Genomic DNA, 27896 nt, shown 5'->3' on the forward strand with positions numbered 1-27896 from the left:
ATACTGCTTTACATTAATTGTAAACCGTCTGGAAATGCTTAGCGTAATAGGACAAATTTACTGCAAAAACGCATCGGAAGTGTGGGTTGGCGTACGTCTGCTTTACATCTGCACTCATTTTCCCAGTGCTTCTGCTGCACAGACTCTATATTGGAAGCATTTGTAAATTGCGTGAACCAACAGCTTGTCTCGATGCATTTGAGCCAGTACAAGTAACAACATTAAGACAGCAGTCATAGTACTATTTCTGCATTTTGATTTCAAACTCTCTCTATGCCAGATGCAGTTTCACATTGTCATCCTGTTGATTCTAAGTACTTCACTGACCTATGTCACTACAATGGGATGGACACTTTCTCTTGCAGTTTACCTGTCAGGTAAGACCATTGTTAACTCAAAGCCTCTGGTCTGGGAGGCACGACCTCCCGGAAATAAGGGCGGGATGGACAGGAAGGCTGTACTGTCTTGTATGCTCACCAAGTCTAACTTTAAATCTTCTTTTTGTTCTTCCCACCTAAAAACGTGTGCGTGCGTGCGTGCGTGCGTGTGTCTGTCTGTGTGTGTGTGTGTGTGTGTGTGGCTGGCATGGACATAACGTAACATGTCTTAATTGTATTGCCTTGGTGAGTTGTTGTTCCTTGTTTTTCTCAGTGTTACCAGCTGCAGTTGGTTTTAACATTGATCCTGTGGTTTGGAAATCCTTGAGTCCACCTGCTGATGGATTTGGATACAAGGTGGTTCAAAGACAATCAAGGTAAATAAAGGGAGAGCATGGAATTGTAGCCTGGAATCCAGACCAAGGCGCTCGATCAAGGTTTTTTCACAACCAACATCATTAATAGCCAGCGGATACGTTTCAGAATTTTTCATTTCTGGGTGTATTTAATATTTTATTCACACTTTTCTTTTCACCAATTTCTCTCCTTAGCTTACTGGTCAGTGCACCCCTTGCAAAAGATGGGAGCGGACAAATATATAAGTGTTCTACAAAATCATGTAGCCCCATGGTTATTAATGGTAAGCAACAACATTAACATTAAAATCAACATAAAAGTTAATTAAAAATTATATGCCATTTTGGAAAAATAACATAATCATCATGACGTTATGTTCATTATTCAATATACGAATGGTCTCAACTGTACTTTTACGATTTAAAAGTTACTTTTTAAATACAATATACACAGGGACGGTGTTGTTAAAGTGGTGACTATAAAATAATATTGGATATGTATTCATTTAAGGTGAAAGTTATTTAGAGCATCCCTGACAAAATAAATACTCAGAAATAGACACGGTTTAAAGGGGCTACACCATGAATTTCATTTTTTTTTAGGTTTTTAGTATTTTTGGGGCTCCCCAGTGTCTCTTGTACCCAAAAAAATATTTTTTTTTAACATTCAGTCATTCATGCTCATTTCATGGATTTCCTGAATGGGCGTGTCTGAACAGGCCATTTCAGAATGGCTGTGCAAGTGATGTCACTTGCACTGATTTTGCATTGACGATGGCCAGACAGAATTGCTCAGTAGCTCCCCCCTGCCCAATAGGACGTTTTGGTATTGCAGCTGAAAAAGCTTGGAATGACAGACAGTCAGATTGTGAGAAAAAATATCTGGATGTTTTTTAGGCTTACAACCTGTTTAAAACGCAATAGGGGGCAATATTTATATATATATATTTTTTTTTAATTCATGGTGTAGCCCCTTTAACTGATAATGTAACAGGGAAGGGATTTTATTTGTGACTATGATCTGTTTATTTCTGAAGATATGAAAGTGATTGCTTAAACCTTTGATACTAAAATGACACAATATAATTTAATATGCTGGCATTCATCATTTCATCTTCCTTATGTTACGTTTAATACAGTGCCAGCTTTTGCAGTCCACATGTCCCTTGGCTTGACAATGACAAATGACCCTATCACAGGAAAGACAATTGTGAGTTAATTAACAGCAGTTATATTAATTGTTATTATTCCGTAAGTAAAACTATTCCTAAACATCTACAGTAAGTTTTTTTTGTAATTTAGAGTCTGTCTGTCTGTCTGTCTCTCTGTCTGTGTGTGTTTCTAAGCATCTGTGACATATAGTGTATTTTCTCCACAAAACTAAATCTTCTATTTTGAGTTCAGATATTCCTTTCTCTCATCTCAGGCATGTGGTCCAACCATTCCAAAAGAGTGTCCAACTATCACAACATACAATGGTGTATGCTTAGAGATCCTTGCAAATGACATGGTTGGAAATGGAGGATTTGTGCCGTCATCTCTTGAAGGTAAGTAATACTGTATGTTGATTTAAATAGAAGTACTGACTGCAAGATTTTTTTTTTTACTAGAGGTGATTACACCATCAGTCAATGCCGTCCCCCAGTAATCCAAACAACCCAAACATCAACGCTACTTAACTTCACACAGGGTTCTGAAATATTCCTTTGTAAATCTGTCATTCCACGCCTTCATCCTCAGGAGCCCACACTGTAGCCTACCAGGCCAATAACCAAAATGTTATGATTTTTGACATATTCCCTCCCATGCCCTTTTTATTTTGTTCTTATTATCTTTTAACAGAGTGCCCAGCAGAAGCAAGAGCAGGAGCAGGAGCAGGAGCAGGAGCAGGAGCAGGAGCAGGAGCAGCGGGAACAGATTTTGCATTCTTACTGGATGGTTCAGGCAGCGTTTCCGCCTCTGATTTCAACACAATGAAGGCTTTTGTGATAACCATGATTGGCTCACTAATGAGAAGAGATACACAGGTGGGACTAGCCTAATTGGTCAAGTAAAATTATAACTTTAAAGGGATAGATCACCCCCAAAATGACTTCTTTTATTATGGATATTTATGGATTTATGGATATTTTTTAGTTTTTGTCGCATTCCTAAGCCAATCATTTGATTCCGGTTCCGTTAGGAGACACAAAGAGAGTCTTTGTGTCTCCTAACGCTGCCGGACTCCTACCGCTGCCAGTCATCAAGTCTCATGGGGTGACTAATCGATAGAAAAAAATAAAGTTTTGGGGTGAACTATCCCTTTAAGTTTTCTTCCAAACTGCTTGGTTCATATTTTCTATGCCAATGAAAACATGCTGATCAGATAGAAAATCCCAATCGATTTTTTTCCAATGTAGAGCTTCACTTGCTAGAGGCAATATCGATATAGAAAGCTACATAGTGAGCAGCAAAAATATGTTCAGCTGTGCAGAACATTAAAGGTCATTACACACCGGCGATTATGCGAATATACGCAAAATTCGGACTTGGCCCGAATAAATAAAAAACGTTTTTCGCTCCGCGAAACTGATGTGGAAGCTTGCATTGACTTTATAAGGTTCTTTTTTTTTAATCGCCCCGGTGTGTAAGGGCCTTAAGGATCAAAGGCCCTGTTTAGACTGCCGGCCAAATCCAGCCTAAATCAGGTCACATTTTTACAATTCCGACTTGAGCCACATTAAGCGGTGGTTTCAAATCTGATTAAATTTGGATTTCTAAAGATGCGTCTCAGTCTGAACGCAGTAACTTGCTCTAACCACCCAAGTCACATATCAAACTGTCCAAAACGTCAATTGCAGCGCGACCCGAGAAAACAAAACAATAGTGCAGCATAAGTTTTACAGAAGAAATGGCGAGCAGCATTCAGTGGACAGACAGAGAAATTCAATGTCTCCTAGCACTTTGGGGGGATGCCTCGGTACAAGTGAAACTTGTAGGAATGTACAGGAATAAGGCAATATATGAAGACATATCTCCCGGCATGGCAGAAAATGGGTTCACAAGGTCCTATCTGCAGTGTCAGAGGAAAATAAACAATTTGAAGAACACATATAAAGCGATAAAGGTCATGACGCCTACGGCGTTACCACGGTAACCAAAGCAAATACGTGGACGCAGGGCAGCTTTGGGTTGACATTGTTTAAATCAGTCTGAACACACAGATCTGATCTGGTCTCTTGCAAATGTAGTGTGAACAGTCGGGGCAAAATATCGGATTTGAGAAATAAATCGGATTTGACTGGATTTGACTGCAGTCTAAACGGAGCCAAATAGACCAGGGTGGATGGTTTTACTTTCCATACTGTATGTCCTGGCACTCCTAAGCCTAGGCCTACCTGAGAATTCACACATAACGTTAGCATGTAGCCTATTCACCACATCTAGCTAAACCAAAATGAGCCACTTTTAATCCTGCAATTACTCATACAGTATATTAACATCACTTGATTTGTTTTCTTGAAGCTATAGAGCACCAAGGTCTGACGTAATTTACACATCATAGGTCTGTCTACCTGGTTCGCGGTTTTCCACCCCATTCTGAATCCCCATAGACGTATTTAATATCGTGTCAAATAAGAACTGTGTTCCAAAAATAAACAAATGACCCCGGCGGTTTTACCCTTATGGATATGAAGCATCAACTGACGGTGAGAAAACGATAATGTTATTTCCGCCGAATTAGTTACATTTTCACCAGAAACCGACTGTATCAAATATAAGTGACTGACTATCATAAAAGATACAGAACCTCCTCCCTGACAACATCGCCGAGACAGTTTGTTTATTTTTGGACCACAATTCTTATATGAGACGATTCTAAGATGACCCAATGTTATTCTCCATAGCGAAATTACTTTACGAACCTGGGGATGAACGAGTGACGTCAGGACTTCTGTACTATCAAAATTCAGCCTTTCTTTTGTTCATTCTAGACACGGGCACAGTTGTCTTCTCATTACTTTGAATAAAAAGCTGCAGGGATGTGTTTGTAGAAAAAGACAAATACATCATAATTTAATTTAAAAGATTTAATAATAACACACCTGTGGTGTGGAAACCCACCAACATGCTTTGTTCTACGTTTCTCCATTCAAGAAATGACCGATTAAGTAATTTTGACCATTCCCGCATGAAAATCCGAGTTACATTGTTCCCAGACACGAAAATTACAATTGCATTGCACTGCTCCCAAAGGCTGCTGTTTGAGCTAAACCTGACAAAGGACTACAACGCGTCATTTCAACACAACAGTCATACAGACATTTGCTAGATGAACGTGAAAAGAGCCCAGCTTCATTCTCTAAAACCACTTCAATTGCTTGACTGTAAATGCAACATATATGTCAGTTCAATGTTTTTCTATTCTTTTTGTGTTTGCAGTTTGCAATTGTCCAGTACTCAACCAATACCGACATCCACTATTATTTTGATGCTTCTGCCACATCAGGATCTTGGGAATATCGAATTAATGGTATTAGCCAACAACGTGGAGGGACTAATACAGCTGCAGCAATTAAAACAGTTGTGTAAGTGACTTTATATTGACAACGTAGCAAACTTGTCAAACATTTTATGACAAGAGTTTATATATATATATATATATATATATATATATAATTTTGTTTTATTCCGACAGCCAAAATGTTTTTTCAGGAAACAGAGGATCGAGATCAAGTGTGAACAAGTTCCTTATGGTCATTACTGATGGAGAGTCTAACGATAGAATAGATTTACCGGATGCTGCTTCCCTAGCTAGAAAGCAAGGCATTGTTCGATTTGCCATTGGGGTAAGTGGTTAGACTCACTCATAATTTTGAAATGTACATTTAAAGAAAAAATACCACAAATAAATAATTATACTTATAAGATTATAATCTTTTACATAGTTGTAGCTAACTAGACCATACCCATCGGGGGATATGAGCACCACGCGTGCGGCATGGTCCGCTTGTTTCACGGATGTGGCAACACCGGCGCTTGTTTGACGCACATGATCTGGCAACCCGGGAGCCAGTGAACACAAAAACGCTAATACGCAAAATACACTTTTTGCTACTATTCCAAAACTGAGTTTTGATACCAAATACCAGGGCTTTTTTTTATGACACGAACCCATTTTATGGGGGAAATTTGTTGGCGACCCCACACTTTATTCACAGTGCAATTTCAAAGTGGAAATAAAGAATATCTTAAAATAAAACCATACATATAAGGCCAACAAGGCCTTATATGAATATTTATTAGAAAATTAAATTAAAGCAGTGATTCCTGCAGATGTGTAAGCCTATCTTATAAATGAAATGAATAAATAATATTGTAGTGGAGCCCCAACACACTACTGCTGCGGTACAAATGGACCTTAACGGGTCCAAATGGACCATTTGGTTCCATGCATTTTACCCACTTGGAGTAGCAAACACACCCAAAACAGCTCTTCCACCCGAACGAATATTATGAATGCAACATCCAATCATCCACAAATTGGAATCATATGTTTAGTGGCCTCTATGCAGCGCATCTATAAAAGCGCTTTCACTTAAGGCAACAGGGGGCACCACAAAACATTGCACCGTCTGATAGAAACTCTGTTTCCCCGTATTTCTTCGTGTCCTTACAGCTGCACCTCATGACTCTCACAGCCCTGGGAAGGCAACCCAACCTGGTGGGTCTGAGGAGTGCACTTTTCTAGTGTTATACAGACAGTGGACACTCAATACAAATTCGTACTTGTATAAAATTTTCCTAGTTGTAGCAAATATTAACAGTCTATCTAGGATTAGTACTGGGAATAGGACAGGACCACAAAACCCTACAATAAGAGGTGAACTAAACTGCCGACAAAAAGTTTGGAAACTTAACTTCGGTCGATTGTATCTCCCCTTTAATAATTACGGGGCCAGAGCTCAGCTCTGGACCTGTTTTGTTATTGGCAGTATTCTGTCACTTCTTCTTCTTCTGCCACTTTTCGCAGTTCTGGCTGAACCGTGCAGTCGCTTTTTACGAAACTCGGCCATATGGTAGATGGTCATGAAAAACGATCAAAAAATAATTCTCACAATCTTTCGTCCAAAGGTGGCGCTATAGCACTCAATTGAAAGTGGCAACTTTGAACAGGTACAACTCATACCCTGTTTGACCTACAGCCATGAAACTTGGATACACATATGCGTCTCCTCATGCTGAACAACTTTCACACTCTGACTTTTGACCTCTGACCTTTAGATCTCCCACCATTTTGAATTATATGAAAAACAGTCATTCGCTCCTAACTTCTGCATTTTTTCACTTATGGAAAATCCGTTGGAATTTTTTGTAGGCAGTGGTCCAAAGTTCAAGTGTTAAACGTTTCGTGCAGATTGCTCAAAAATCCCAGGAGGAGATAGATTTTAACTATTGCAGTTTTATGAAAATCATTCATCTGCCCCTAACACATACATGCAAGACTAACATTTCTTTGAAACGTTGCAGTAATGTAGAGAGTCATTCCAAATATCACTGAAACCAATCTCACTCCAATTGGCCAAAGGGGGGCGCTATAGCAATTTTTTGAAAATGCAAACTTTAAACAGGCAAAAGTCATGCCTCGTTTGGCCGAAAGTCGTGAAACTTGCTTAAACTTGTGCCTTGACTCATGAGGAACACATCTATCGCTTTGACCAGTAAGCTCCGCCCTTAGATTGTCCGCAATTTTGAGCAGTTTGAAAAACACTTAAACCCAGGATTTTTCAGCTATTTGCGTGAAACTGTATCATCTGTGTGATCTCCTTTTTCACAGTTACTTGTCTGTTGGGCCAATGGCGTCTCCCTTAAATGAATGCCTCACAAACTCAAGGTCGCCAGTTCAAGCCTCACTTGATGCAGACTTAATTTAAGTTGAATTGCAAACAACATGACTGTATCAATGAATACATGTGCAAATGGTAAAGATAACCTGAAATGCTTATTTGAGAGTACGTTTTTTCAACGTATGACATACTTCATTCTGAAAATAGCTGATCTACAATCTCACAACTTTTCATGGTTTGTGAGCTTGTAGATCGGCTACTTTCACTAGTTTTGGTTCTGAGGAGATGTACAATTTCTTCATTGGTAAAAGTTTATGATCTTCAACAGACAATATCAGCCTGGACAAAGCTATAGCACTATAGGTAGTGTTGCAGCCTATTAGTCTGAAGGTTGAGAGTTCGAATCCTGTTAATGGCAGTAGGTTGAGATGTCCTATCAAACCATTATGTTTCCATCTCTCTCTCTCATCAATCTATTGTTTCCATGTCACTCTCTCTCTCTTCAATCTATTCCGTTTCCATGTCTCTCTCTCGCTCTATTCACTGGCCCCGTATTATCGCTGCTTGCAGCTATATTGACAATTGGTATTGTGTTAATGTGTTTTATATATTTTTTTATCGTTGATTAGTCACCTTTACAAAGAGGTACAGCTTGTAAGGATCAGGCATTCGTGGAATGAGCAACACAACTAAACGTGTGGGTAGCACCCGACAAAAAATTGCCAAAATCCCTCAATATGCTTCTGTTGTCGCTCTCGTTTTGAGCAACCTGCAAGCACACCAATTGCCAATTGATATAATTTAAGGGGAGATAATAGACCGAAGTTACGTTTCCAAACTTTTAGTGGGCAGTTTAGATAGTATGCTGATGTCACTGCCCAGCATTACATGACTATTTACTGTAGTTTCAAAACATGTTCACTTTTGAGATGAGACAACACAATTATTAACCAATATATTATATAATTTTTTACAATAACATTGTCATTCAAAATATTGCAAACACTGTATCTTGGTATCCTTAGGTTGGAGGTGCTTTTAATAGTGATTCAGCAAGAGCAGAGTTGGACACCATTGCAACTGATCCATCGAAGCACGTGTACCGAGTGGACTTTCAAGAGCTTGTTAAAATCAAGGATGTTTTGCAGAACAGTATCTTTTCAATTGAAGGTATAGTTCCAAAGTCCACATAAAATCTGGATCAGCAGGAAAATCATAATTTTTAAAAGTTTCATAATTGAGTAGTGAGATATTCCTTTTTTTCCTTTTACAGGATCAAGTAAACTGGCTCTGGATATGGCTCAAGAAAAAAAGAAAAAAAAACTGGAAATGGCTCAAGAGGGATTCAGTGTTGCTTATGTGCCTGGGGTAATCAAAAATACTGTGCAATAACAAACCTATGCAGCTAAATTAAGTTAAGAGACCATGTTTTCGCGTCCGTCCGTCCGTCCGTCCGTCCGTCCGTCCGTGTGTGTGTGTGTGTGTGTCCACCCGTCCGTCCGTCCGTCCGTCCGTCCGTCCGTCCGTGTGTGTGTGTGTGTGTGTGTGTCTCCACTCTTCCTCAGGCAGCCTGTGATACTAGTAATTACATGCTATCTATACTGTAATTATTGTTTCTTATTGGTACATTTTAGGGTAGTTTTAACAAGGTATATTAAGCCCCACTCCATTTTCCAGCATGTGTTATTATAGTTCTAAAGGAGGTACCACACAAGCTGTGATCTTGTGGCAGCCATTACAAAAAGTATGGAACAAAATGTTGTAGAAAATGTTCCTTTAAAAAATCTGTTTACTGTACCTATACTAGGGAGGATTCCAGATGGCAGCTGTTGGTTTCTTCCAATGGAGGGGGAGCTACCAAGAAATATCAACACAAGGCCAGTGGGGAAACTTCAAGGAGCTTACAGATATGGATCCTGACAGTTATCTTGGTGAGAAAGTACTAAATGAACTTCTTATTACTGTAGTGTATGTAATTAGCACCAAGTATAGTAATGTCTATCTAAATAAGTACAATATTTTGCATGTTACATCAGACTTCTAGCCATAGCTTTCATTTGGGAGTCATTGTTTAGTCCAATGTAATCCTCATGTGAAAATCGACATTAACAACTAAATCTAAATGCACACAAAGCATAATTAATTATTTACAAAATCTAGCACTTAATGTACTTTACTTAGTGCTGTTTTCTTCTAGGTTACTCCATGGCAATTGCCACAAGAGGAAGTGGCATTCTCACCGTTGTAGGTGCTCCAAGATATAAACATATGGGGATGGTAATGGTGTTCTCCAACAGCAAACCCCCCCAAAAGATCGAACCCTCGACAGATCCACAGGTTTGAGCTCAAAATATTATTCATAAAACATTTTCAAAAATATATATATTTTTAGTATAAATGTAATTCTACCACCTTTGAATGAAGATTTTTTTGTCTTTCTCAGTTTCAGATTGGGGCATATTTTGGGGCAGAGGTTTGTACCATGGATGTGGATCGTGATCAAATGGCATACACTGACATAATCCTCATATCTGCTCCTTCATTCACGGATAAAGATCGAGAGGGCAGGGTTTACGTCTGTAGCCTTACTCACGAGGTAAAGAATGTTTAACTTTCTGTCATCAAATGCATACATTTGACATCAGGTATGAGAATTCAAATGATAATTCTCATTCCTGTTTTTCTGTTTTCCCATCAGATAGCTGATTGTCTATCCGATGGACAAACAGTGTTGAAAGGTGTTGCAGGAGAAAGAGGAAGGTTTGGTTCCTCTCTTGCTCCACTGCCTGATCTCAACAGTGATGGATTCAATGATTTGGCTGTGGGAGCACCACTAGAGAATGATGGTCAAGGAAGCATCTATATTTTCCATGGTTATGGAAGACTAACAATCAATCCCATGTACTCACAGGTGTGTGAGAGTCAAAGGTTAATCATGGATTCATGCAACATTCTGCATTTGCTGGACAGGTACGACCCAGGCATTTCAATCATTCTCTTTACTTTTTATTTAGAGAATTCCTGGCTCTGATGTCCAGCCTGGACTGCGGTTCTTTGGTTTGTCTATTAGCCAGTCTTCTTTTGACCTCAGTGGAGACAATCTGCCCGACTTGGCAGTGGGTTCAAAGGGTGCTGTCCTCCTACTCAGGTATTTATAAAGAATGATGTAATTCTATCACTGGTGTAATTCTAGTATTTTGTAAGACATATAAACCTCAGAAACATTTTAGCTCTTTCCAGTTGATTTACATCTATGTAATACCATGATGTAAAGGGGTGCAGCAGCAGAGCTTTAAAATGTGGCCTAGAACAGACATGTTTATTTCTACATAAAGTCTTCTCTTTGTTTCATTTGGGGTTTCATAATTCAGCATGACATCCTATTAACACAATACAAATCTGAGAACTGGCCTGGCATATCCACGCTCTAACTCAAATAATAGGGATTACGTGTGCATGCTGGGAAGTCCTCCTCTTGTCCATTGCCACACACACTACACAGCCCCCACCTGAGGGGTCTAACACCCAACCCAAAGTCCTGGCTATGCCTCCATATTTTCCCAAGACACTGGTGTCTCAGAGTGAGGGACGTCTGGTGTGGAGAGTCTCTTCTCCTCCACCCAGTTCTCCACTGTGCTAGCGAGGGGCCAGTAAGGTGCCAGCCAGTCCCGATGAAGAACTACCTCACGGCTCCCTTGTTACCCTGTAGAGTATGTCTGACAGCTTCCCAGGTCAGTTCTAATCTCTCGGTTCAGTCGGTTCAGTCTCTCGCAGTCTGCCCCGCAGCTGCATGAAATAGACTAACCCAGCATCCCCCTTTACTACCGGCCAGTCTCATAGCTATTCTGTTAATAATGATGGTATAACAGAGGAAACTGTTGACTGTCTTGTATTTACTATTAGCAAACAATGACCACATAGTAAGAAAGGAAAATATAAAAGAAAAACAATAAAATGTGGGCACTCGGATGGCGTAGGCTAATATGACCATACACCACCACAGAGCAGGGATTCCAATCCATGTTGCATCCAACTTTCTGAGCGTCTATACAAACACAGTTGTTCGGGGGAGGCACTATGTCCTCTCGGTGGGGGCTCCACACTGGCAAGTGAACTAGTAGTAGGGTAGTGGTACATTTTGACACCGGTATGCTCCCCATATGACACTGTCCATTTCCAGATCTAAGCCAGTCGTGATGGTAGAGGCACAGGTGACATTCAGCCCAGCCCGGATCACCATCAACGACTCGGACTGCAATTCTCCCTTGAATAACACAGCTAAAGTCTGCTTCACTATGACTCGCCACTCAGGTTTTTCACCTTTTTTCTAAGTACACCACACTGACCACAGGGCCAATTTAGCCTTTAAAATACTTTCATGCAGGGAATACATTTCTTATGAAAGTCTTAACTGTTCCAGCTCAAGCACGGATTAATTATACGTTGACACTGGATTCAACTCGCAAGACCCCAGACAGCCGTGCTTACATCATGACAACAAAACAACAAGAGGTGTTCAACTCTTTTACTCTTGACATGGCAAAGCCACACTGCTTTTCACATGAAATTGACATTGAGGTAGGTTGGTAACCTAAATATAACCATAAATTAGAGAAATAATTTTCATTGATGGTTTTACTGCAATAGGATTCTTTTCACAAAAATGCTCTGTCATTGCAGGCTTGTCCAGAGGATGCTCTGAATCAACTGTCTAATGAGCTTAGATTCACCTTTGAAGGTGTTCCCTCTTCAGACCACCTCAGTCCAAGCCTTGCACAGCATGCTCAGACAACCACTTATCATCCTGTAAGTTACCTTTACATTTCTTTAATTTCTATATCTTAATTCGTGAAGTCAAATATTTGTTTATTTTTAATATTTGAATATATGGAATATTCAATGACAGCCCTAGTACGCATGATCTCATGAGTCATGTGACATTGAGCGTCAAATTGCTTTTGATATTCCATACTTTTTGCCTATTATTGGTTTCCAAAATTAGTGGGAGGGAAATTTGATTATATTTTGTAACAGAAAATGCCATATATCTGCAACATCCCAACAATACAATCAGAGAGCCGTGCGCCTTTGGAACCTCAACCACTAAGGAACAACTCACGGCCAAAGCACTGCTCCATTTTACTCCCAACTTGCTACCAAAAATCGCTCATGCAAAAGTATATAAGTAATTCTACTTAATTTTCAACCTTCACATTTGCCTCCTTTTCTAATAATCATAAAGTGTCATAAAGTGTCTGCTCGCAATTTACTTCCGGGTGGTCAATCTCACCAGCCAATCATCATCTGCGAAACAGTGACCACCCTTTCACGTTGCCACGTCCTTTGCCACGTCGCGCTGACGTGCGCGAAACAAGCGCTGCCGTGCACACTATGCGAACGACACCAAAAGCGCCAAAAAATCCGGCGACCATTGCTTATACAAAAAGTCAGACCTGGCAACGCAGCCTACGCCAATCACGTGTGAGAGATCTACAAGCTATGGGGCAGAGACGCCGTGTGCCATGCACCGTATCTTAGCAACAACGAAAGCGCTCACTCTCATTGGTCGTGTCACGCTAAGAGCAGTTCCCAGACAATGGCATCTCAGAGAGCTTGTTGTAGTGTTTATTGCGAACGCGGAAGGAAGGCGCGCCTCCGCCCAAGTGGAGCTTACTATGAAAGTCTGCTCGGCTTGTGTGTGTGTGTGTGTGTGTGTCTGTGTGCAGTGCACTGCCTGGGTGCGGCCAACAGAGTGCGCCAGAGTGCAGCTACAGTCAAAACACAAACACACACACACACACACACACACACACACACACACACACACACACACACACACACACACACACACACACACACACACACAAAGTCTGTAAATATACAATATTTTCGAGCTGCGTTCGCTTCCAGCGTTCGCGCGTCTTACTTGTATATCTATGGCTGTAGCCATCAGAGTCAGTCGCAGCCACGACGGACAGGGCGCTGTGATAGTTGACATGTAGCTAACGCTAACGTGGTTGTCATGCCTGCAGCGGCTGTGCAATCACTTTGTCAACAATGCACGTTTGTGCGGTAAATGTTATTATTGCTGCTCCGTTAGTCCATTGTAGATGGCCTTGTGTGTCTTCTGGTGTAGCTCCAAAGCAACTCCAGTAACTAACGTAATGGCAGGACCGCCCCGTGCAACGCACGTTTAGGCTGCATTATGGTAATGTAGTAATTTCAGATCATTTCGGTCCGATTAGGGCAGTGGTAATCTGAGTTCCCAGAAGTTTTCGCCGGCTCGGCGAGGAACTTCTGGGCCAGAGCCCTGGGATTTGTGGGCGGGATGTAATTTACGCTCTGAATCTGAGCGGACACGCCTCTTACCGGTCTGGAGCTGTGCAACTCGTGTAAAAAGTCCGACGAGAGGCAAACAGCAGTACACAACAATGGCGGCCGAAATTTCTCAAGGGGAAATTGCTTCCCGTCGATCCTATTTAGATGCAACACCCACTGCATGTGGATCCCGCCCCCTTTTCTTCATTGGCTGTTGATTTGAATCACAACGCAGTGGCCGCGCCCCCGCTGTCCAAACTCCGAGGCAATGCCTCCCAGACTAGGGCAGTGGCTACCCCCCCCCCCCCCCAAATAATCATATTTGAACTGGGGACCCCCCCATTTTGTTTGACTCCGTTCCACAAGTCAATATTGTGAAAATAGCACATCTACAAGCTCAACAGGCGTTGTAAGCTTGTAGATTGGCTATTTTCAACATGTTTGCCTCTTTCCTATATTATTTGACAATGTGGCCAATGTTTTATAGTATAGTTTGTTGACTACTTTTGTTGCAGTAATGGTCTTTTCCTTTACTTTAGCTTTTTTATTGTCTCCGCCAGGCCGAAAGGCATGGCGCGAGAGTATGTTTTACCCCCTGTCCGTCCGTCTGTGGATAGCTAATCTCCCGCATCGTTGGCTTGATCGCAGCGCAACTGTGCACACACACTCACTGGCCCTGTTATAGTGCCACCAGGAGGCCGCTTTTTGCAAAACACATTTTCTCACAGTACTCCTATATTTTGTCCTAACATCACGCAAATCGATACACAGTATCTCTATAGTCATTGAAAAAAAACACGGTCTTTCAGATTTTTCATATTCCATCCTGATTGACTAAAAATGGCTTCCAAAGTTTCCAGGACTGCTCCGTTTTGACCAAAATGCCTCAAATTATGAACACAGCATGCACTTAACGTGCAACTTTGCACCCACATTCCCACTATGCCGACCAAGAAATTCCACTTAATATTTTTCTAATCAGCCTCATGGTGGCGCTATAACAGTCCGATTTGTGTTTATACCTATAACTGCACCAATCTGTGTAAAACTTTGTATGTGCACTCTCTAGAGGTCAAGGAAAAACCCTTCCCCTGCATTTTTCACATCTACCTTTTATAGCGCCACCAGGAGGCCGACTTATGTACAACATATTTCTTTACATTACTCCTTCCCATTTTATCTACATTTCACGCAAATCGGTACACATGATCTCTATAGTCATGTGATCAAGACGGATCTGTTTAATCTTTCATATTCCATCCCGATTGGCTAAGATTCACATCTAAAGTTTGCACAAAATGCCGCAAATCATGAATGCAGCGTCCGATTGTGGTCAACTTTGCACGCACATTCACACTTTGTTGAGGAACAAGTGCTACCATTTTAACATTGGCCTGTGGGGGGTCCCCACCGACTCTACCTGGCCCTTAGGTGGGCCCCACCTAGGCAATTCTATGTGGGGCCGAGGTGGGTCTTAACTGCGATGCCCATGCGGGCTATAAGTAGCTTCTACCTGGCCCTTAGGTGGGCCCCAACTAGCCACGTTTATGTGGGACCAAGGCGGGTCCTAACTGGGTTTGCCCATGCAGGCTTTAACTGGGTTCTACCTGGGCCCTAGGTGTACCCTAACCAACCAGAGTGCAGTGCCCATCGCTCCAAATGTTGTGACGTCAGGGCTCTCAATACTGCACATTGGTGGAGGAGGAGGGGCCGCAGGGCGACCGCACACATCGCTGAACCAATGGTAGCCCACGGATGTTTCCTCTGGAGATTTAAAATCTGCCCCTCTATGCAACATATCATCCACGCTACAGGGTCTTCACTGACCGAGCCACGGCCCCACTGGCCCTCATGACGCTACGCCACTTATATGCGCTGCCAAGTGGCCGCGGGCGCTACGTGGGCGTGGCGGCGGGCTAGACGCGAGGCCCTGCGCAGCAGGGCCGAGCTTCTAGTCTAATCAACCCAAAGGGGTGCAACAGATGCAAAAAGATTAACCATATGTCGTAGATATGCCATTTTCCACTACAGTTTACAGTGCTCTTGCAATGCACATAGACAAAGAGAGAAACACAGAGCACCGCAACACCTATTATGCCTGCCTATACGTGCAACCCACACAGACAAACACAGAGACCCAGTCACATGATGCCCCACACACAATGAGAGAGAGACACAGTAACATCACAGCAACTAAGCTGCGTATGCATGTGCACGCGCACGGGACAGACACAGCGTTCAGTTAAAGCCCAGGTAATGTGACAACAAGCCAACGTGACAATATACAGTACACTGTGCACCTATGACACTTGCGAAATGTGTGTGCACGCATCGGGCACAGAGAGACAGAGAGAGGAAGCGAGACACAGTTTGACATTTATGCATCAGACAGTGTAAGTATTATTATAATATTGCGGCATACCTCCTGGTACTTGATCATGCTGTGCAAAACAACATTACAGTATGTAACATTGTTACATTACATGTAATAATATAATTTCTGCCATCCAATCTTGCTACAACAAACATTTCCATTTATTCCTCCCTATAACTCTTTGCACTCCACTACTCAAACATACCACTATAGGGACGACAACTTTACGCTCCAATATTATAATAACCTCATAAAGGAACATTTTATAACCTCATCTACAACACATTATCAACACTCATTGTACTCACTGTTTACTATGCAAGCCAGTGCATGCATCCAACTAAATGCATGCATCTTGGTTTGCAGCAATGCCACACATCATCCCTGCCAATGTCACATTATGCCTCTTAAAATCAATGGGTTTTCAAACCCCTGAAGAAGACCTCAGTGGTCGAAACGTTGGTTTTATAATGGTAATGATACTCTGTATCGTGGCTACGAGTGTGACCTGATCCTTTGATTTAAATATTTTACACCGTGGTCAGCACCTCTACAATATTGGATGGTGTGTGTGCACTCTGTGGTGCGCCGCTTTCTCTCATATTTTGTGCAAAGCTTGAACTTTATGGCTACCAGTTCAGAGTAAAATCACATTCAAAGACTTTTGAAGCTTGCAGGACCATCATCTCATTATAACTGTTTGACAACTACAGAAAATGTGATTCCTCCCTTGTACCACAGTTAGGGTTTGAACTCAACTGTGGTGCTGATGGCCTTTGTACTGACAACCTCAAAGTTGATTTCAACTTTAGCAGGTGAGACATAATGTACACATGTCATCTAAGAGTGTGGTTACATTGTTGGTGATGATACCTATCAAAACATGATTTATTGAGTGCCTGTTTATGAATACGCCCCTATGCAATTGATTTCTTTATTGATACAGAAATTTGCCTCGCACATGGCATTTCTACTGTCAGCTGATTTCTAATTTACAAAACTCAATCAAAACTACTGTACAACAAGGTCATTTGCTCACAACGCTATTAACACTCAATACTTTTCTGGGCTTGCTTGTTTGTTAAGTTGAGTCAAATGTATGTATACACTATATTTAAAAACTACTCTCCCTGACCAAATTGCTTTACAGACAGGGAGGTAGTTAAAATCACAAATACAATAACCGCAGACAAAACAAACAAGACAGCCAATAGGTACAAACAACAATAAAAATGGCCACGTCAGGAGGTGTAAGAGAGGAGGTCTTACAGGGGAGAGAATGCTGTTCAACAGTCTAGGCCTCTAGGGGCTGAGAGCAAAGGGACGGTCACCCCTGAAGTTAAATTTGGATGGTGGACAGTCAGTTGACCTGATGGACTCCTCAGAGGTAGACTTTAAAGGACTCTCTCTACTACCTGGAGGTAGAAGGAGGGATTTTGTGTGAGCTTTGAGATTGAAATTTGACTAATATCTAGCCATTACCAAAAAAATCACCAATTTCACCAGAAAGTAATACATTTGTCTTTTGTGGCTGTTTCACCGTCACTGTTTACATAAAGTACAAACTGAACTGGTCTAGGCCTTTGAAAAAATGTATATTCCTATTCATTAGCAACCTGATTCCTTAGATGCCGTTTGTCAAGCAATGTATTAGTAATATGTATTATTTGGGTTGACCAGCAGAGGATGTTGTAAACCATATGTTTAGTTTAGAAGAACAGTATGAAAGCTACAGTAAGTGAATGGCAAACATGATATTTTACCTTTCCCTCAATGATTTCACCTGCAATCAAGAAGACACAATAATTAAACTTTTTCTTTTCTGTTTTTGCATAATCATAATCAGCTTTACAGAAGTTAAAGTGGGCATAGATGAACTGAACCACATAATGGTGTCAGTTGAGAACAGAGAGGAGAACTCGTTTAACAGTCGTGTCATCCTCACATACCCTCCTGGGCTCTCATACAGGAAGTTCACCATACAGCAGGTAAGGCAGTATTGTCAAGGTAACGTCAATGCAACGTAACTAACCCCAAGTTTAGCCTTAAAGATTCTATGACATTCATTTTCACTTTTTTTAATTTTTTATGTTTTTTGGAGGGTTTTATGACCTCAATTAGACCCCCCAAAAAAACTGAACTTTGAACATTCAGTGGATTTTCTGTGGTCTGGGGTTTTCTGAATAATTAGGCTGAAAAGTAATATTTGATTGGCCCCTGGACTTTGATATCACAGTCCATTAATCCTGCTCCCTCTCCTCTCCGCTCCTCCCCTCCCCTCTTCATATTCAACCCTGCCATGGATCACTGGAGTGGATTTTTCAGTTAAAACTTTTAATACACGTTTGAAGAACCATGATGACTACTTTTAATGTGTTGTAAAACTGAATGTCATGAAACCTTTAATACATTGTTGTCATTGGTTAAAGAAGATGTGTGATTAACATGCATTGTGGTTTTATTTGTCTTTACCCAGGGAAGAGTGGAATGTAACTCTATAGACAGTGAGGATGGTGTATCACAGGGGAAGAGTGACTGCACCATTGACAAGCCTATTTTCAAAAGCAATGCTAAGGTTCACGTTTTCTCTAACTTCGCTTCTGCTCACACACCTCAGCAAGGACAATCAGATAAAAATTGCCGTCAACATTTATTTTTGACTGCTTTGGTAGATGAATATACTGGTTAAAGCACTTTCTCTGATCAATTCCATTCTAGGTACTTTTCACTGTCTCCTATTGGGTAGAAGATACCAACAATGAACTTGACAGAAAGATACCGATCACTGCAACTGCCACAAGGTACTGTCATCTAGGCACTAGTGGAAGATCCTGCACTGTGTTGCTTGTGAATGAATGAATGAATGAATGAATATTGTTCATCTATCCATCAATCAATCCATCCATTCATTCATAAAAAAAACACCCCTTACAGGTTTATAAAACATTCAAAAAACATAATTATAAAAGTTTCACTTCTCAATAAATGAAAGCTGCACAATTTATACAAAGAAAACTAAAGAAATAATAATTATTTGTAACCAAAATAAACATGTCATGTATTATGTTCTTTTTGTTTGTTTTCTCTCCACATAATCAGCAAATGCAAATACATTGTGTTCAAAAAGCCATTGAAGTCTATCTGCATCACTTAACCACATTGTTGACACTTTGACATTTTAAACATAACTCATGAAATAAAGGACAATGAAACACAAAATGTAACACATTATTGATTTCAGTGACGGCACAATAATTACATATCAGCTTTTCTTCCACAATCCCCCAGTAACAGACACACAAGGCTTGTGTGCGCTTTCTATTGTCTATCAATTACTTCTCTTCTGTTTCAGTGGAAATGATAAGCATTCACAAAAAAGTGAACTTCACCAAGAGAAAGAGATTGATGTGAAGTACAGCATCTTTCTTTCCATTTCCAATCCAAGGTTTGCATTGTTTCTTTTCATTCACATAGTAATTTGTGTGATTAATTTAAACATTATAATTGGGAACAGATCAAAACTTGTCAAGGTTTTATAATGAAGTAAAATGTTTAATATTTCCATTCAGTTCACCCAGCTACAGCAATTTTACTTTTGGAAAAAATGATCTGCAGACACCACTTATGCAATCAATTACGGTAAAAAAAAAAAGAAAGAATGTCAATCATTTATGTTTATCAACTCCATTCAGCTTTTAGGTTTACTGCTGTGACATCAAGTGACATCAATGAACATACCCCCCTTCTTTCTATCATGTTCTATCTGCTCTCAGGTTTTAAATCTTGTGAGAGCCTTTAACGTTACTGTGGTCATCAAGGTGCCGGTGAAGCTGGGTAAAAAACACATCTGGGTGGATCCTTATAATATAAAGGTGACTCACATCATGGATGAACACTTGAGTGCATGTTGGAGCTCAAGCACACCAACCTTCAAACTGCTCCGTGACCAACTTTTTCTCATGCCCCATTCAATTGAGTTCAATGAGTTGCACCTATTGACTCTAATGTTATGTTATATTCTCCATTGGACTAACACAACTTGCAGATTCCAGGCTGCTACAGAGATAAGGATGAGGAACCTACTCTCTCAGATTTTGTGGATAAGATCAATAAAACACATACAGTGGTAAATATGGTCTGCGCATTGACAGCTACCATCCACAAATTACAAACACTTATTAGTTATGCCATCCTTCATGCCATTTAGTTAAATGTAATAATTGTGTGTATGCTAAAAATTATTATGATTGCATAATAACATTTTGCTTTGAATTTGGTTCAATCTGTCCTTAATTGCCCATAGGATTGCTCTATTGCCAGATGTACAGTGTTCAGATGCAACGTGTTCATGGTGAAAAATCAGCAGGATGTTTACAACATCTATGCCAACCTGAGCTCAGAATGGATCGAGCAGGTGAATACCATTTCTATTAACATGTAAAATCACAGTTCAATCAAGTTTTTGCCATTTTAAGGTCATTGTCTTGACACTTGTTACAGTAGGCGCTGACAATGTTCATAAGTGCAACAATAAATTCCTTCAATAGCATCATTGAAAACAACCAAGCCTGCAAGGGTTTTTCTGCTACATGTATTCTAGAATGAAAATAATATACAGTACAGATCTCTAAACCTTTGCATTAATGGATTGTCTCTTAACCCCTTCAACCCTATACACTTTGTTGACCGGCTTCCCCCAGGGCTCTATCTTTGGCCCTCCTTTTTCCCCTCTACATCAAATCTCTTTGCTGAATATAGCCGATCTACAGCTTGTAGATCTGTTATTTTCGCTGAATGGTCGTCTCAGTAGGATACTGGCCTATTGGGCTTAATTGTCTCTAACAAAAACGTCTCCTCATCCTCTTCCCTCTTTGTTTCCAACCCACAGATTGGTCTCCAGTCAGCCAAATTCCATTTGATCAGCACAGCCACTTTGGAGTATGACAGAAGCAAATACATCTTCCTTTCAACAGACTCTAAGAATAATGCTGTTCAAATGGTCCCCCCTGTTCGAAAGGTAACATTGCATCTCTACTTTCATTTCACTCTTCATTTTCACTAGAAGACTTAGAAGAAAGTGATTTAATTGTTCTCATGACCTCCCCTCAGATTGTGTCCACGGTAGAGGTGTACACTGAGACAGACCTCATCACACTGATTATTGTTGAAACCTTGCTAGGCCTGGCAGTTTTGGCTTTGATCACTATTGGCTTATATAAGGTAATATATCTCTTTGTCATTTCCCCCAATTTGGTTCCAAATAACCTATCTAGCTACTACTGAAGTACTACCTCGGGGCGACCCGATAGCCAAATAGTTAGGGCACATCACACATGGGCTCTAATGTCTGACAGTGAGTCTCCAGTTCGATTCCTGGCCATTTGCTGCATGTCACTCCCCTGCTCTATCTCCATGTTTCCTGTCCCTCTAGTCTACACTGTACCTGTCAATAAAGGCAAAATAATTATAACAGAAAAGAAAAATGCTGACTGCATTGCCATGACATTTTCTGTGCACCTTCATGAACCACAGAGGCTAACCCCTACTGATTGATGATGCCATGGCCTTTTCTCTAACTCTCCAGCTTGCACGCAAGTTATCTCAAATCTTAATAACTTTCAACCTGGCATCCATATTTTGGGCTTAGCTGTGAAAATCTTTAGAAATATCAGAACTACAGATCTGATAACTTGTCATACGACATATTCAATTCAATTCAAACTTTATTCCAGACACACAGGGGGTCCATAGATTACATACAAATCCTTGACATCACACATAACACATTAAACAAAAAGAAAAACAAGTAAATAGAGGCTGACTCTCTAGTGTGTACGCACCCTGGACGAGTACCGGAGACAGCTCTTCCCAGGATTGACTATATCCTCAATAATACTGTTCCGGGACTCATCCAGGCGAGATATGGATCCATACATAGAGTGCCTTAATAGAGCCTCACATGTGTGGATCCCACACGTTTACAAACAAGTGACTGGCACTATGCCATCTAGGGACCTTAAGTAGAATCCTCAGGGCATCATTGTAGGCCACTTTAAGCCTCCGCATGCTACCTTTCTTGTATGTGCACCACAAGAAGGCTGTATACATGGAGTGCAAAATGCTTTAAAAAGTGCACACTTGACAGGACCTGAACATATACTGAACCTACGAAGCAGCATATTGGCCTGGGGATAAAGTTTGCAGCACTGTCTAGAGATATTTCTATCATCATGGAGATTATCAGTGAAAATGTGGCCACAGTGACAGTACTCGATTTCCTGGCATACAGAAAGACGAATGTCATATAAGTGAAATAGTGCATCATCTTGGAGCTCAAAGTGGAAGTAATTGCAACAGAATTTCTTTCTTCACAGACCATTTCTATTAAGTCACCAGAACAACATACTAAAAGTCCTAAGAAATCTGGACACCTCATAGAAATGATGTACTGTATGGTGAATAATACAATTAGTATTTAGTTACAATTACTTTGATGTCAAATGCTGCTAGAATATGTGGTAATAACACCCTGTAGTTCTGTTATATTGGTTAAAAAATGGCTGACATATTATTTTGATATTTTATCTGAATTCCTCACCTCAAAATGTAATTGGAAGTAAATTGAAATCTCAGATGAATGAACATTGGACTCACCATCATTTTATATGGCTTTTTGACAATAATTGGCGGCCATTTTGGATTGATGCCAATTAAACATAATTCCGCAACTAGGATTTCTTAGGACTTTTAGTATGTTGTTCTGGTGACTTAATAGAAATGTTCTGTGAAGAAAACAACTCTGTTGCAATTACTTTCATGTGAAATGCTAGTTTGCCTGGATTAAAATGTGGGGAATGCCAATTTCTTGTCCTTCTATTTCTATTTTATGCTTTATGCCTATTTTTTTCTCTCAATGTTGTGAATGAGATATAAATTAATATAAAATATTAATGAAAAATATGGTTCCAATACAATCAATACTGAAGGCAATGATGCCTGAAAAACATATGGGAGGCAAGAAAAGGTGCTATGTTACTTTTCAACAAAACCAAAATTATTTTCTCTGAAATGGAACTTCCTTTGCACACCACACATTTTGAGATATAGAACATTAGGAAGGTGTTTTAAGCAGCATTACCACAGACATTCCAGACAATTGTTATTTGAGTAATTTAGTCTTCCAGTGTATTAGTTAATGTGTTGGTTTATTTATAGCTGTTTTTTCTCTTCATGTGTATCTTGGTGTATCCTACTCTCAGGCTGGGTTTTTCAAGAGTCAGTTGAAGCAGATGATTGCTGATAAGTATGGAGTACAACAAGGTCCAGAAGATGGCAGAGAACAAACACCAGAGGAAGAATTGATGATGATTGAATTGAAGACTGTTTTATGTCAAAAGCCAAAACCTCATGTTGAACTTAAAAAGGAAATAGCAAACTCACAACAGGATAATTGAAGCATCCAAGAATCACATACTGTTCCCTGTTACAACTTAATAACTTCAACGGCAGAAACAACACAGCGTACACTGTAGATTCTCATCAGCCTTCATTTTCAGAGCCAGTCATTGAACATTTCCACCCAGTCATTGGCTCCCAAAATGACAGCAATAGTACAACAGCTTGAATACACACAGCATACAACTCAAGCAGCAGCAGCAAAGTAAAAAGAAAATGGTTCCTCCTACCTTGAGAAGTCTTCTACTTGACTTCATCAGTTGTGTAAGAGATGGCCAGGGTAGAATTTTGGAACCGATGGATAGAGATAAAGCCCCCTTCTCTCTGATTCATCCTCGGATGAGCCCTCCAGTGGCATCTCCACTCATCTCGATCCTCCATACATCTGGCTAGCTCGCCAGTACTTTCCTCCACTGCTGGGAGCTCCCATGCAGTGTCAATGGCTGTGACCGACCAGCCTCATTCTCCTAGCCGCCATCTTCTCACTCACCCTTGGTAGCCCCCATACAGATGCTTGTCGGTAACATGTTCATCCCCGTTGTTGTTTAGTACTGGACATAGCACCATAACCGTTGAGTGTCTGAAAGAAAGAAAGAAAGAAAGAAAGAAATTCAAATGACGAGTGTCTCATGCATGAACTGTATATTGTACCCTGTCACAACTCACTATTGTCAACATCAGCCACAACACAACATACAAAGTCTGCTAGTATACATATACTGTATCCTGTCACACAACATAGCCCAGTATTCCAGAACCAGGTACAGTCACTGAACATGATTCATTGCCAGCCAGTCAATGGGGCCGCAGCAAAGTTAGTTTTACATTGGATAGTTCACAGATATTCAACCACAGAGCTACTGTACATAGGGCTGTAAGTACTCAACTATATTTGTAATTGGTATTTTCAATTGCTTATAAACCAAATGCGATATTGACGCTCAACATACTCTACATTGTGCAGGGGATGTATGTATGTGAGCACACCATTTAGATTGTGCATGAAATATTTTCAATATTTTACATGAATATAGTATTTTATATTTTATGCTTTTATTACTGTACATTATGTAATAATTACTGCTATGATGGTAGAACAACCAAAGGTATGGCACCCGAATATATTCAAAGCCTGATCCAACCCTACAACACATTTTACTATTTTTATGCATTTGTTTTGATTTGATGCATAGATTGTGTTGTCCTTGCTTACTGTAAATCACTCTGGATTAATTGTGTCTGCTAAATGCCTAGATTGTAAATTGTAAATACACTTACAAAAGAAAATGATAATGCCTAGATTGAGCATGTATTACTTGCTATATAGACATAGAAGATGTATATGACTTGTCCTGCAATGGTTGTACAATCATGCTTCTTCCAGCTCAGAAACATTGCTCAAATCAAGTCCTTCTATTTTTCATCATTTCACAGAACTTGAACAAAATCATTCATGCTTTCACTTCAAACAAATAAATACATAGTATAAATAGCTTTTTTTGTCCTCTCTATGTAGTGTACAGTAGATCCTCTATTTCAAAAAGATTTCTATACATTTTGAAAGCTTTTGAAATGGGATAATCTGCATAATGAGTACTTGTACTTTATGTATATTTTGATGCCAACAATATTACTTTAGTACTTTCACTGTTTTTTCCCCCTCACTTATACTGGACTTTTACTTGTAACAGAGTATTTCTACCTTGTGGTATAGATACTTTTATTAAAGTAAAAAATGTGAGTGATTCCTCCGACACTGCTGAAACTCTTAACACCAAGCAGTGTGAAATATTTGTGTCTTACAGTATATTCAATAATTTCCCTTTAACCACATCATGAACCTTTTACCCTCCCTATTCTGGGGGCGAACGAACACATTGTATCTGAGCTGATAAGATCCTCTTTATCACTTTGCTTGTTGAGAGCTGATGCTCTTATCCAGAGAAACTTACAGGTGAGGATTTAATCACTAGCTTTAAGGTTTCATACAAGGATATTTGGTGCTGTGCACTCAAACAAAACATTGTGTATTTATTTATTTAAATATTTATTTTATAGTATATAGCCAGGACCCAGCACCTTCAAGCACCTTAATGATCTGTTAATTTCAACATAGTATACATATCTGGTCTTTTACTCTTTTTTTAAAACAATACATAGCCTACTTGTACAGATTTAACCACAGCTGAAATACACACACATTTGGACGGCTACCTTCATGTGCTTTACTGTGCCTGCATGTTGCATCAGTAAGCCTAAAACACAGCTCAGTACAACAACATATTCACAGCACACTAAAGTGCTGTGTTTTGACTCGTTTCTGTTTTACCAAGTAAAATAATAAATGTGAAATTACACACAATTCAGCTATTTTAGGCCTACATCATGGAAATGTTAATGCTAAGCAGCTAACTGATAGGTACATATAACTCACCCAGGAAAATCTACTCTAATGACATTTTGTCATGAAGATAATTCATTCACTTCTCCTTCAACTCTCTTTCAAGATGTGACTAAGTTTCGCAGTCTTCACTCTCCTGGCAATAGGCCTACCTGACAACTCTTCTCAACTTCCATGAGGTTGAATGTTACATTACAAGGTGTGTATTTCACTCATTAACTTCCAAATACAACAGAGCTTGTGTCAATTATCTGTCACTTGTGCTCAGCTGTGGGGAGAAGGAGGCGGGTAAACCAGACCATTAGAGAGAGAAAGTTATGACACGCTCTGATCTCGCCGCAAACCATGGGCTGTAGTCCCAAACATTGGAACTTTCTCCTTAAGGTAGAACGAGCATTTTCGCATTGCATTCTTATCATGAGTCAGCGCTAGTGTCGTCACTCACTCTCATATTAGATCACGCTGTGACGCTGGGGGTAAACCAGTGGATTTAAAGAGCCCGCGAAACTTGCTTCTAGGGTGTCGAGTGTCTGACAATAACAAACACCTTATTTTGTGTCTATAAATTCGCTGTTTTTTTGTTGTTGTTTTTAAAGACTATATTGGCCTTTTTTGTATGTTGCCCCCGGATGTTTAGCAAGCACACCCTTTGATTAACAAATAACAATTGAGAGAAAGCCTTTTTAATTGTACAAAGTGTGTTTAACTGCACAAAAGAGAATTCAGTCAAAGTTAATTAAGAGAAAAAAAGCCATCACACTATAATGAATCTCTCAAGAACAGATTCAGAGCTGCGGGAAAAGCAGCAGAGGGCGCTGTTTTTCCTTTTTATTTGACGATGGGTTCCCAGATTGCACTATAATAGGCAAGTCAATGGAACACTAGGTCTGCTATTACCTTAGATAGGTGTGGCTTTGTTTCAACAGGATATATGTGCTGTGTTACAAAATCATAATAATAATAATAAAAATGAAGATGATGGTGGTGGTGGTGGTGGTGATGATGATGATGATGATGATGATGATGATTATTCTTGAATTTTAATTAAGGTCCATGTTACGGTCTCCACAAATTAATATAATAAACCAATGGCTCGAGGTGGAGACCCCGACATAAAATGGACACCAAACAATTTGCAAAGATTTAAATGTTCTTTATTACTTCCCACAGAGGAAATAAGGAAACAAACAATATAAGAAATACTTTACCAAACTGAATGAATGAACCAAAAGGAGGCCTGGAGATGCCGGCAAAACTAAATAGAATGGAGGGGGGACCAGGCCACCCCCTATAGGGACGCCGAAGCTGCTCGCCCCTCCCTACCTAACAAAATAGTAATACTAAACTACAAACTAAACGAAAACAGGGAAATGCCGGCCATCTCCAGGCCAAACTAAAGTTAACAAACTAACTTAAAGAAAAGGCTTTGTAGTCAGAACAAAGGAGGGAGTGGGAACTGGTGTGTTACTGGCTCTGTGTCTGCTGAGGGACTGAAATCTGGCTGGCTTTATAGTGCCTTGATTGGGGCGGCGGCAATCACCGATCAGCTACAGGTGTGCCAGCCTGAGTGAGAGGAGAGACAGTGGGGTTTAGTGAATGGTTGAGTCAGTGATTGAATGAATGATATACATGTCATGGCCACACGCAACACCCCCACCCTATGATGGCGAATACCGGGAGTGCAATGTGAGGTCATTCAGCAATCAGAAAAAGACCGTGACAATGTGTCGGCCAGGACATTATTCTTGCCACGGATATGCCTACATTAAAAATACTGCATGAAAATAG

At 40.2% G+C, this 27896-nt stretch overlaps 1 protein-coding gene across 1 annotated transcript; it reads left to right on the forward strand.

Annotated features, from left to right (window-relative positions):
* Positions 1 to 316: 316 nt before the first annotated feature.
* Positions 317 to 26413, forward strand: LOC311060077 (integrin alpha-M-like; the record flags this gene model as incomplete). Its single annotated transcript, XM_084078201.1, has 29 exons — positions 317 to 377; positions 652 to 754; positions 929 to 1017; positions 1873 to 1943; positions 2160 to 2280; positions 2576 to 2760; positions 5156 to 5301; positions 5412 to 5562; positions 8586 to 8666; positions 9368 to 9491; positions 9758 to 9897; positions 10004 to 10156; positions 10259 to 10471; positions 10575 to 10708; positions 11741 to 11871; positions 11981 to 12138; positions 12241 to 12366; positions 16994 to 17067; positions 18099 to 18240; positions 18729 to 18827; positions 18971 to 19053; positions 19822 to 19891; positions 20026 to 20124; positions 20298 to 20378; positions 20556 to 20666; positions 21141 to 21269; positions 21362 to 21472; positions 23512 to 23555; positions 26377 to 26413. Exons 1-29 carry the CDS (start codon positions 341 to 343, stop codon positions 26411 to 26413), a joined length of 3243 nt encoding a protein of 1080 aa, XP_083934327.1. The 5' UTR covers positions 317 to 340.
* Between the last annotated feature and the right edge of the window lie 1483 nt (positions 26414 to 27896).

Source organism: Gymnoscopelus microlampas (genome assembly GCF_963454915.1).
Source record: "Gymnoscopelus microlampas genome assembly, chromosome: 14".
NCBI lineage: Eukaryota > Metazoa > Chordata > Actinopteri > Myctophiformes > Myctophidae > Gymnoscopelus > Gymnoscopelus microlampas.